The sequence below is a fragment of the Acipenser ruthenus genome, chromosome 9 (assembly GCF_902713425.1).
Source record: "Acipenser ruthenus chromosome 9, fAciRut3.2 maternal haplotype, whole genome shotgun sequence".
Taxonomy (NCBI): Eukaryota; Metazoa; Chordata; class Actinopteri; order Acipenseriformes; family Acipenseridae; genus Acipenser; species Acipenser ruthenus.
Genome location: NC_081197.1, coordinates 13,135,312 through 13,147,914, shown reverse-complemented (window position 1 = coordinate 13,147,914; position 12,603 = coordinate 13,135,312). Strand labels below are relative to the sequence as shown.

The 12,603-nt window shown below is 40.3% G+C and overlaps 1 protein-coding gene across 1 annotated transcript; it reads left to right on the top strand.

Moving 5' to 3' along the window:
* The first annotated feature begins 8,905 nt into the window (after window positions 1-8,905).
* Window positions 8,906-12,527, top strand: LOC131738056 (secreted frizzled-related protein 2-like). The gene is made up of 3 exons (XM_059031187.1): window positions 8,906-10,371; window positions 10,995-11,075; window positions 11,729-12,527. Exons 1-3 carry the CDS (start codon window positions 9,852-9,854, stop codon window positions 12,037-12,039), a joined length of 912 nt encoding a protein of 303 aa, XP_058887170.1. The 5' UTR covers window positions 8,906-9,851; the 3' UTR covers window positions 12,040-12,527.
* Window positions 12,528-12,603: the final 76 nt, after the last annotated feature.

The following is a 12,603-nucleotide window of genomic DNA, read 5'->3' as shown; positions in this document are numbered from 1 at the left end:
CTCTAAGAAGGCAAACAAGTTACATGAGATATAGAATGTATTTCTATGTAATAGTAAATAATGTAATATACTCAATCGTGTCTTAATGTAATTATCACTCGCATTTTCTATATATATATAATGTATGCAATTACACTAATTTATTGTTAGGTCATTTTAAAGGACAAGAATGGCTCAAATGTATTCCTCCTGCTTTGGAAAAAGTAGCAAAGGTTAATCCAGACCCAGGCTGCATGTTCACAGACACACTGACAGAGTCTTTAAGGTCTTTAGTTTGTTTTAACTCTTTAACCAGTTGAAACTATTAACGGAACCCAACAGATGTACAAGTTTCAGACCATTACATGATTTGCATACTGTGTAAATATTATAGTCCTTTATAAAGCTGTTTGTGTATTCTACTGTAAAAGGTATAGGTGAATTAAAGCTAGCTCCTTTTTGTTTTAACTAACGGTTTATTCTTACAAATGTTTCTTTTCACACAAATAAGTTACTCAAAGTATGGGGGGGGGGGGGGAATGATGCAACATCTGCAACTACATATTGAAAAGAGTTTAAGATACATTTATTTACTTGCATTATTTTCTTATTTACTTATCTGTAGCACTTGTAAGAAGAAACGGTTTGAAAACAATAAACCTGTCTTCTATTGATACACAGAGCAGAAGGATGACGTGGGCAGCAGCAATGCAAGGCCTCTCTTTGCAGCGCTACCGTTACTTCTAATACTGTAACTGCACAAATAGGCACATGAGCTTATGTATGGAAGTGCTCTAATACAGGATAAAATAGATTATAAATCCACTTACAAGGCTTTATTGTGGTATTTTATATTTCTGCTACCGTAGCAACTTGCCATGCAGGTGTATATACATCTGAGCCCCCACCTCTTGCATTTACACTTCTCTTCAGCTGTGGAGGGTTGTCTCAGAAAACATGTTCTCAACTATAAGCACATGCGCCTATTGGCACTATTCTACAGTAAGTGATTGGTATCTACAGCCACGCAATGCGAAGCACAGTATAGCAATATGATGGGAAAGGTCACAGAATTTCCTGGCCCTTCCTCTGTTCTTGATATTCCTATAATAGAAGTGGAACCAATGATCAAAAATGGATACATTTTGTTAAGTACAATTATGGCATTTGCAGGAAATTCGTGAAACAAAATAGGGTCATAAGATAAACTTGGTTGTCCCACCCTGATTGTAATGCTGCGTAAATGAATACATTTAAATATTAAAAGGAATGTATTTGTAACACAGGCTATATAATATATATATATATATATATATATATATATATATATATATATATATATAAAATTACACACACAGACACATACAGGGGTGTAGCTAGGAATAGATTTTTTGTCTAAAAAAAAAAACCCTGCATATGTTATGAAGGTAAGTGTTACAATTGTATAAAGCCTAGAGACTATTAATGCAAACTGCAAAGCAATATACGTCGCTAATTGTTTAGCCAGTGACCCACCTTGGATGATGTTTGAAATTTCATGACGCATATTTTTTTTATATGTCTCCCTGGCAAAACAACACCAACCTAAAATGACCCTATTCACATAGTCAGAAATAGGTGACATTAAAAGGACAAGAAGAATAGAACTTATAAATATGACTAAGTAGATGGGTTTATACCTTCATTGAGAGACATGCGTTTGGTTCACTGCTACTGAAGTTAATGCTGAGACTGGTGACACTGATGCTACAGATGGAACTGGTAAGACTGGTGCTGCTACTCCTGGGACTGTAGCGAGTCGGCCTGTGTGCCAAATACACAGGGCCCATTCGCCAGTAGACAGTACTGTATAACACTATAAACATACGCCAGGTAGGGCAATACCTGGACAGAGCACCAGTGTGCAGTTAAAGTGACAAGAAATAAATATACCCATTTAAATAAAGCAAACTCAGCTGCCCGATTTACACATTTTCTACAACACATCAGTATTAAAAACAGTACTTCCTTGGATTATTTTTTCTCTAAAGAAAACATTAGGAAAATATATATTTTTAAAAACTGCTGTTGCCAAACAGTGAATGTATGGATAGAATTACCTCAAATTCTTCTAGCCCATGGCATCGGGGGCCATCGTACAAAAATACAATACATTAAAAGTACTAAAAACTAACAGCTATGAATCATTTAATACGGGGGAGGGGGAAGGAGTTGCCATTGCGCCAGAAAAACATTGATTTATCAAAACGTATCGCAGCTAAATATCACACAGGACTGTCAGCAGAAAAACAATATTAATATAAGAAATAAAATCACTAAACATTCTTACCCAAGCCGTATTCCCACAGAAAATGCAGGATCAGTGCTTACACTGATGCCGCACTTCGTTTTCTAAATTCACCTTTTACACACACAACAATATTGCCAGTTCAGTGTCGGCAATTTGGCGGCTTACCCCCATTTACACAGAAGGCGGATATTCTCACGTAAGCATAATTTTGCTAGTGTTCAGTACTGTGATCAAAACAATGATGCCTTTGGTACCTGCCGTGGTAGGCGTGATATTTCTCACTATACTTTCTGAATACCACAATAGACTAATGAAAAGATTGGAAGACATACAGAGAGAATTTAGCCATCACTTGCTTTTTATTACGCACAACACCGCGTGTCATTAACTTTTCTACTCTTGTGGAATACACGTTAGCATCTCACACAGTTCCATCAAGTTGTGCATTTATCTCTTATTCTGCTCTGATGGTCAAAAGCTCCCTTCCTTCTTTTTCAGACCAATTACTGCCTGGGTCACTTGCCATTTTGATGGATTTATTTCTTCAATCAACACATGGCGGAACAGGAAATTGCGTTTACTTGAGAAAAAAATCCATCTTGAATGCAAAATGCAGTGTCAGTGGTGGCATTGCAGTTTACACTGAAGAAAAGCTGTTTTAGGGCCAGCACAGAATGGTCTCTGAACCGCCTGGAGAGGTGGTTCAGTGCCGTCATAAAGTGCGACATTTCCCGTTTACAATGACAGTGATAGTGCATCCGTGCCAACACAGACATGGCAGTTTGCTTCTGTGTAAACATGCCTCTAAAGCTGGCTTCTTCTGAAAGAAATGCGTTATAGATTGGTTTCTTCGTTTCATCTAGTATGTACAGTACCGAACAGTCCACTAAATAATATACTGGACTACCCGCTGCTCCGGGGACCGGTTGTAGAACAAAAAACAGGATCGGAACCGAATTCACTGGAGTCGGATCATAAGAAGGTGTTGTACTAATGCGGATCTGGATCAGACTCCAATGATCACTAATCTTGATCCAATTCTGAAGCTACACGTGGCGTAACTAGGGAAACTGACCAATGAGAAGCGAAGATGTCTGTGTGGCACGATGTTTCAATACCCTGGCAGTCAAATTTGTATACCGCCTGAGATCACAACCATATTACGAAGAAATGGCAAATAAAAAAATAACATAAAACATTCCTGTCGACATTGAGTTGGATAAGGGCGTCTGCTAAGAAATAAAAAATAATAATAATAAATTAAAGGTTTGCTGACATAAAGGGGTTAAACAGTAGTTTTGAGCATATGTCCCGTGAGTTGTTCGGGAGAAGTGTCCAAAAAACAGGAGACTTCCGGCAAATAAGGGAGAGTTGACAGGTCTGATAAAAACATGTCGATTATGCCACAGAATGATTCTTGGTGATAAATCTCTCTCCTGACCTGAGAGAGCGCTGTGTAAAGGGAACAGAGTGCCGACTGGGTGGCCAAACTATTTATTCCCAGGGTTAGAAGGAAGTCGGTCATCTAGAAAGGGGACGGAGCTACGATACACTAAATCATCGACCTGGAAGGGAAACGACATGGCAGCTGTGGATTGGAGGAGCAGTTGCTCTAGTTAACCAAGGGGTCATGATTGACGGTACAAAAGGGGGAGCAGCGAAGTGATCTGTTCCTTGTTATGGTTAAGCTGAACCAGAAGGAAAGACATGTGTTATTATCGTGTTTTGTTGTTATTAAATATACTGTTTGTTGTTATTTACACGGCTAACACGATCCGGAGCTGTCACAAAAGGCCAGCACTTATCCGGACTACACTGCACTTTGTTTCACGAATAACTGTATTTACACCACAAGCACTTTAGCACTCACTGTGGACTTGTGTTTGTGTTTTGTGTTACGTGTGGGTGTATAAGATTGGGACTATTATTTCGGGACCAACCCGTGGATTAAAACAGTGCAATAAATGGTGCTGTATTTCCTGCTTCTCATTGTTATTGTTTACTGCCGTTTTGTCATCAGACATTGGAGTATAAAAATAAATAACATTGCACCTGGATTACCGTTGTCTGTCTGTTCATTGATCACTAGCTGCATTCCTGCACCTGCACACTGTTAACCACTTTGCCACACACTCTTAAAAATGAAAGAGGGCACATTATTTAAAAAAAAATCTTTAGATATATTTTGTACTTTTATTTTTTGAAAAATGTACCTAGCTGCCTCGGCTGCTTCAATGTACGCTCCGCCCCTAATGTATTTACAAGGAGGTAGTGTGGTCCAGTGGTTAAAGTCCAGGGCTTGTAACCAGAAGGTCACCGGTTCAAATCCCACCACAGCCACTGACTGACTCACTGTGTGACCCTGAGCAAGTCACTTAACCTTGTGCTCCATCCTGCAGATGAGATGTTAAATCAGTGTCGTATTGTAAGTGGCTCTGTATATAATGCACAGTTCACAGCCTACCTCTGTAAAGCACTTTGTGATGGTGGTCCACTATGAAAAGTGCTATATAAAGTTATTATTAGATAACAGTATTTACCTACTTCACCACAAAATACTGTAAAGATGCTCAGTTAGGGGATCCACTGATTCTTTGAAATAGTTCTGAAGCATTAAATACAGTACATTCACAAAGCCTAACTACATTATTAGAGCCAAGATGCAGGTAATACATACAATGATACAAAGGTATTAGCATATTCACACCTTCTTGGGTTCCTGCGGCATTTATGTTCTGAAATGATGTTTCATTATGATTCCTTTTTGAGATGCAACTGGCATGTGTTTGGTCAATAGGGTGTGCTACTGTACATCTATCCAAGTGTTTTATAATTATATTTTTTGTTTACTGTACTACCGTACAGTGTGTGTACAGTTCACAAACCAATATACAACCCACATGTAATTATTAGAACACAATCGTAATCTAGAATATGATATATTCATCCTGAGAACCCGACAAAATGTGTTGTATATCCACATACTTAGAGTGCTCAATTATTTGACACTTGTTCTTTCCACACTTTGTAATGTCCAATTTCAGTAAGTTCCCTCATTGCATCAGTTCTGAAGGACAGTGATTCCTCCTATCCATCAACCAAACTAATTCCCTTTTTACTTCCTGGAGCTTAAGAACGGGTGTCAGCAAGTTATTGGCCCCTGGTGGACATAAGCCAGTCCACCAGGAGTCCGCTTGAGCACCTGGCCAGTAGGGTCCACTGTGGTGAGGAGAAACAGACCCTGATAATTTTGCCTCCTGGCCCACAGGAGGGCCAGAGTCAATGCAAATTTTTACAAACAATTTACATTCCGCCGAGGGGAGGAGTAATAGCACTCGGTCCCCAGGTTGGAAAGTCCTGATGCGAGCATTTTTATTATTTTGTTGCTTCTGTGTATGCTGCACCGCCTCCAGGCTTTTCTTAGCAAAACGACCAACCAACTCCAGACGGTCTCTCAATTCGAGCACGTACTTTACTATATTCTGTGCTCGGCTTTGGTTTGCTTCCTACCCTTCCTTTACTAAATCGAGAATACCCCAGGGTTGTCACCCATACAGGAGCTCAAAGGGCGAAAAGCCTGTTGATGCCTGTGGTACTTCTCGGATAGCAAAGAGAAGATACGGAAGCATTTTGATCCAATTCTTTGCTTCCTTTTTGGCGAATCAGCGCAGCATTTGTTTTAGAGTCTTATTAAAACGTTCCACAAGCCCATCACATTGTGGATGGTAAACCGATGTTCTGATGGAATGTATTTTGAGGGACTGTAACAGGGCGAGCAGCCCTGTACAGTATTTGTTTGTTTTATTTTAGAACGGGGTCCCCCTCCGGCCGTGTTATTTTGTGTTTGTTTGTTTGTTTATTTATTTATTATGTTTTAGGACGGCTCAGCGCCGCGTATATTATTATTTATGTATTTGTGACGGTATAGCCGTTGATTAGAAAACTCGTGCAGAAGGTGGCCATCTCCCGAATTAATCAGGTGATTTAATTTGTTGCTAATTGGGAGATGGTCACCTGTATAAAAAGTCTGCAGCTCTCCAGCTCGGGGTGGTGGTGTAGTAAGAGCGAGAGCAACGAGGGAGAGAGAGAGAGAAAAAGCTTTAAGTTTAAGAATAGGTCCAGGAACAGTGACGGCTGCAGCTCAGCCTGACCTGGACCAGTTATTGTATTTCTTTTTTGTGTTCGTGACTTGTTTTTTGTTTAACTGTTTATTTTGCTCAGTGAGCACAGTTTTCTCTTTTTGTTAAAAACATTTGGTTTATTTGTGTTGTATTTTGAATAAAGACGGCGCAAACGCCATTGCACCCAGCCTGCAGTATCCAGTTTCAGTTCCTGCTTCTGGCCTGACGTCATCACACATGCCATCCTGTCACAGGGACCCACAAAGTTGTTGAATGCATTGAGACATAACGGCTGTCCCCTGATCAGTCAGAGTCTCCCTAGGTATACCTACGCAAGAAAACAATTTCACCAGCTCATTTGCCACTGACTCTGCGCTGATGCTGCGCATTGGGACAGCTTCAGGGTATTGGGTTGCGTAGTCCACTATTAGTAAAATGAACCGATACCCTGTGTCTGTGTCAGCCAACGGGCCCACGATATCCATCCCGATCTGATCAAATGGAGCGTAAACAAGCGACAACGGAACCAGGGTTGCATGCCTAATCCCTTTTTCTGCCGTGAATTGGCATTTCGAACATGATGCCACATATTTTCGTATATTGTTGTAGATTCCTGGCCAATAAAATCTTGCCAGGATTCTCTCCTCCGTCTTTTCATGCCCAAGATGCAATAGGCTAGCCTGAGCACCTCTCTATGAAAAGGCTGAGGAACCAGCAGCTGCTGCATCACTTGCCTGGTCTCTGCAAGTAGTCGCTATTATTATTATTTATTTCTTAGCAGACGCCCTTATCCAGGGCGACTTACAATTGTTACAAGATATCACATCATTTTTACATACAGTTACCCGTTTATACAGTTGGGTTTTTACTGCAGCAATCTAGGTAAAGTACCTTGCTCAAGGGTACAGCAGCAGTGTCTCCCACCTGGGATTGAACCCACGGCCCTCCGGTCAAGAGTCCAGAGCCCTAACCATTACTCCACACTGCTTGTTATATTAGTACAGCAAAATACCACATCATATTTTAATTGAAAGGTTCTGGAAAGCAGATCTCTCTCTCGCTCACTCTCTCCCCAATGTTAAAAATTCCTCCAAGCTTTCCCACTCGTGGTGACATCATATTCCTCGACAGACAAGGACCAATCAAAACGTGAGACTGTTATGCGGTTCCATCCCAAAAAACAGGCTTGTGTCATACCTCAAAGGAAAGGTATCCCTCCAGAACAAATTAACCCTTGAAATCCTTGTCATGTCGACTCATTGTCACTTGTATGCCTATTCCACACAATCACAAACTGTCAAGCTACCATATTCTGAAATGAAAGTTACATTAACACGCATGTCACTATCAGCCAATGTGGATTTCTGCAGTAGGCGAAATTCCTAATACATATTTCAATCGAACAGCGCAACTATCAAACAATTAAATTAATTCAATTAAATTATTTTCTTATGCTTTAAAACACTGTCTTTATTGGGTGCAGTTCCCCTTTAAGTGACCTGCCACTAGGTGTGCAAACAACGTTTCACACCCTCAACCCATCCACCCCCTGCACCCTTTTGCAGCTCTGTGTGAACATCTTTACTGAACAAACGGTTGGGCTACTCTGTTGTATTTGGTGCAAATCACCCTCAGCTGTTGATTAACTTCAGGTAAAAAAAAATAAAACGCCGGCAACAAGAACTGGAAGGCAGCTTCTGAAAATCTTAAAACATACTATCAAAAAGAAAAATGCAATACGAACCAATCACAATGATGCAAACATCATAAAAAAGTGAGTGGACAGCAAAAAAAAAAACACGAAAAACACTATGAAACATTGGACTATGGACCCAAATCGTTCATCATCCCTCTTTATTTTATATTAAGCCTGTTATTACATAACACCATTTGTTGTATTAATGAATGGTTCTTATAGTCGCCTGAATACAGAGTTACAGAGAAAGCCCAAAGGAGTGGGAACATATGGTTGTATTTTGAGAGCCAGGAACACTTCTGTACATGCATATGAGCACTAAACATTCCATTCTTAACACAGACAAGCATACATGAAGGCACAGGCAGAATCATGCATGCAGCTCCTTGTGCTCCACAAAACCGAACTCAGAATGCAGCATGTACATTGACAACAAGACAAAAAATACAAATCCCCATTTAAATAAGGTGGGAGTAAGAAAGAAAAAAAAAACATTTTAAATGAATAAACCAATCAATAAAAACATTGCATTTATTGAAAATAAAATTTTAAAAAAACATTTAACTTAAGATACATTTAAATGTAAATAATGTCTCACACAATAGGCTACATACCTTTAAATTCTCTGCTTTCAGTCAGCTCTGCAGCTGAACTAAAGAGAAAAGTGTAAATTATATAGGGGTTTTACAACCCCCAATAAACCTGTCTCCATGGTGTTAAATTGCAGAATGTTTTCGTTTAAAACACTCACAGGGTAGTATCCCCGCCTTTATGCCTTTAATTAACATAGCATCCGAGCATTTAAAAAAAATCCGACTCACACAGAAGCATCCGTTCAACAACAAAGAAAGAGCCTGCATACTCTGTTGTTGTTTTCGACTGGTAACTTTGCACATGCTTGATTTTTCATGGATAGGAAATGTATATGCCGATATTTTAAGGGACCGCTTCCACGGCAGAGGTAAACAAATCCGCGCCCCTTGTTTCAATTGAAAATTATAGGCGAGATCAATCACGGTATGGGACTGCTTCTTCAGCAAGAAGGGAAATTAAATTCGACAATTAAGTGGCATTATTCTGGATAAGAGACTGATTGGACCGTCTGTGTAACACCGCGTGGGATAAGTTAAAAAGGTGACCGTGTTGGGGGTTAATATCTGCAAGTATTCGTGCCTTTACCTGGTGGCAACCAATGTTTACAAAAACCTAATGGAATAGTATTACTGGTCTATTTGTTTTGGATTCAGAATATCGAGAAATATCAAAACGTTATAGTGCTTTTTCGGGATTCCTTTGATGTGTGTTATTAAGTACTTGTGTGACGCACATGACGAATTGGAGTTGCACTTCTGGAACAGGAAGGACATTGTAGTTGGTAGGTACTAGGCTAACTTTATAGGCAAGGGACCAGTGTGTGTTCCCAATGAAGATTAAAAAATCAGGAAATTGAGCATTGAGTTTCATACTTGAAAACTGACAGATATTAAACCAAATAACATGCAAAAAATAACGTGTTAACAATATCGAATTACTCGTGTCAAATAAACGACAGGGAGCCTGAGAAATACTATTTATAGTGCAAGAAAAGTGCATTTCAAAGCCATCTACATTTGGAATAACGTTGCAGGAAGCACAGCGCCTGAACTGGCTAATAAAGTTGAAGGATTTACGACCTTTTCCTCGTATAACTACTGAAATAATGTTGTTTTGACTTGTTAAATTACTAAGACTAAGTTTTCAAGACTTTAAAAAAATAACAATCAAAATGGATCTCCTCTCGCTCCCCGTCTGTACCCTGGTACTATTTTGGACGGTATTTACCTCAGGATCAACCTTCCCCTTCTCAGTGTCGGATTACAGCACCAAGCGGTCAGTTTGCAAGCCCATTCCCAGCACCATGGGCCTCTGTCATAACGTGGGCTACCGTGAGATGCGGCTGCCCAATCTTCTGGGCCACGATACGTTGAAGGAGGCGCAGCAGCAGGCCGGCTCGTGGGTGCCCCTGGTCTCCAAGCACTGTCATCGTGACACCAAGAAGTTCCTCTGCTCCCTCTTTGCGCCCGTATGTCTGAGCGAGCTGCTGGAGCCAATCCGCCCATGCATGAGCCTCTGTGAGGGGGTGCGGGACGGCTGCGTGCCCGTCATGAGCGCATTCGGCTTTCCATGGCCCGAGATGCTCAACTGTAGCCAATTCCCACCAGGCACCGAGTTGTGCATCCCTCCCTCGGGCGGCTCTGACGACTCTCTATCCGAGAATTTAGACGAGAAACAGGAGGAGAATATTGGTAAGAATGTTTTACGGGAAAAAAAATGTATTTCTGTCCTGTTTGTCGCAGGCATTACCCTCTCCTTCTGAATAGCTGCATAACCAAACTGAGGTCTGAGGTGGCTCTTGTCACACCAGGAAGAGCTACGGGAGATATAGTTGCTAACTATTGAGTATAGTCAGTCTTAAACTGCAGGGACAACACATTATTCATATCGCTTGTTATAATAGGTAACATGTGATACTGCATGCAACTTAAACACTATGGCTTATTATGGTCATTCTAACTCAACTGGCCCAAATTCTAGGGTGGTGTTGCCTCCATTGTAGTTTATGTTGTGTTTTGCAATACAAAAGGAGCTCTGTAACTCATTTCCCATATGGAGAAAATGTGTCTGATTACCTTTTAATGACCTGACCTCCATGTGGGGAATGATGCATTGCATTAGTAAAGCATGTCTTTGGTCTATGGGGTTAATAAGCCCCTTGGTCCACTTGAGCTGGAATGACCCTTAAGTAAATGGGGGAATTGTATTTATAAAAAAAAAAAAAAAAAACAATGAATGGATCAGCATACTGTAAATACATTTTACACAAGAAGTAACAAATCAAGAAAGTAAAACCAGCTGTCCCTTCCCACAGAGACACTGGTTTGTGATGCCTGCAGGTCAACCGGACAAGACGAAAATGAGATCCTACAGAACTACTGCAAGAATGATTTTGGTGAGTTCAATGTTGAGTTATGGTTGTACTCCATTATAAATGATTAAAATTGTTTTCAAAGGAAGGTCCGTTCTATGGAAAAGTAACCTTGCATTGGGTGATTTAGTCAGTATCAAACTAATAGCAATATACTAGTCTACATCTGTGGTAAAGGCTCCAGAAAAATCCTTGATTAGCGTGCGATTAGCACAACTAATTGAGTTTGACACTGTTGTAGAATGTGACCAGCTGTTTCTGTATACCAGTCAGCCAATCTGAACACCTGGGAAAACAAAGAATATAAAAGTCTTGAATAATAAATCAACCACATCAGACAAGGGCCTTTGTTCACAGTCTTTATTCTGGCCAATGCTTAGACTGAGGAATTTGGAAAAGTGTTACTTATGTGTACGTCTCTCAAGGTACAACACTATGTAAATAGGTAGGGCGATTTTATATTTGTCAGAGTTCCCGATGATTGCTTTGCTGGCAGAGCACCACTTAACAGTTAGATATGTCCTGTAGAAGGTACGGGCTGCTCTGAAGTGTTATACCTTCAGAGGTGTTTCAGGAACCAAAGAACAATAATGGTGTGAGGGGTGTAGGGACATGGAATTTCAGAACTTAGTTACAACACAGGAGATTGAATCATGTTTGTGTTTGTATGTAACTAGCAATGAGGCTGAAGGTACGGGAGTCGATGGTGGAAGGGGAAGACAGAAAAATTGTGGGTGAGGGCAAGAGCCGGATGCTGCTGCGCAAGAATAACCACGCGGAGGAGGAGGAAGCAATACTCCGGAGCGCCCTCTGGCTGCCTGGAGGAGGAAAGTGCACTTGCGATGAGCTCTCTGATACCTCTGACACCTTGCTGGCCCTGGCGAACAGGGCAGGGGACAGGCTGGTCCTTTCCAGAGTGGTACGCTGGCAGCGTGGGGACAAGGAGCTGAGAAAATTGATACGTAGCATCCGCAAATTGCAATGCTGACACCCAGCAACTCAACATGTGTGTGTGTTCAACAGTTTAGAGAAGAACCCGCTTTACTAATAATTCCGGTAAATCTTACCTGTTATGTATTGCCATACATTTGCCTATGTTTAAAAAAAAAAAAGAAAAAACACTTTTGAAAAGACGTTTTACCAGTTCCATTGTCTAGGTAAATTTACATTTATTGTTTTGGGGCCTTCATTTTTGTCATTTAAGAAGCTCTTATGTTAACAGAAATATTGAGTGGTAACAACATAAATAAAACAAGCTGTTGATGGCTTCTAAGCTTGGCTGCTTGCATTCATAATATTTAAACTTTAATCTAAAAAAAACCTAAACCAAAAGACCAGTGGTCCCACACAATTGGTTAAGTTTATATTATCCTTTGACAGGAGGCTTGTATTTTGTTTTAGATATTCTAGTTAAAAAAATATGTACCCATTACTGGACCCTAATACAATAAATGTATGTTTGAACAAAACAAAAAATATGTGTTTTGTATTTATATTATACTTTGTTTCTCATTCTTCCAATAACCTCACAATGCTGCGTAAACAGATTAGG

Bases quoted from the DNA above. Each gene is read 5' to 3' on its own strand.
- LOC131738056 (XM_059031187.1), top strand. From the start codon at position 9,852: ATGGATCTCCTCTCGCTCCCCGTCTGTACCCTGGTACTATTTTGGACG. The intron at 10,372-10,994 runs GTAAGAATGTTT...CCCTTCCCACAG, and splicing joins GAAACAGGAGGAGAATATTG to AGACACTGGTTTGTGATGCC. The intron at 11,076-11,728 runs GTGAGTTCAATG...GTATGTAACTAG, and splicing joins CTACTGCAAGAATGATTTTG to CAATGAGGCTGAAGGTACGG.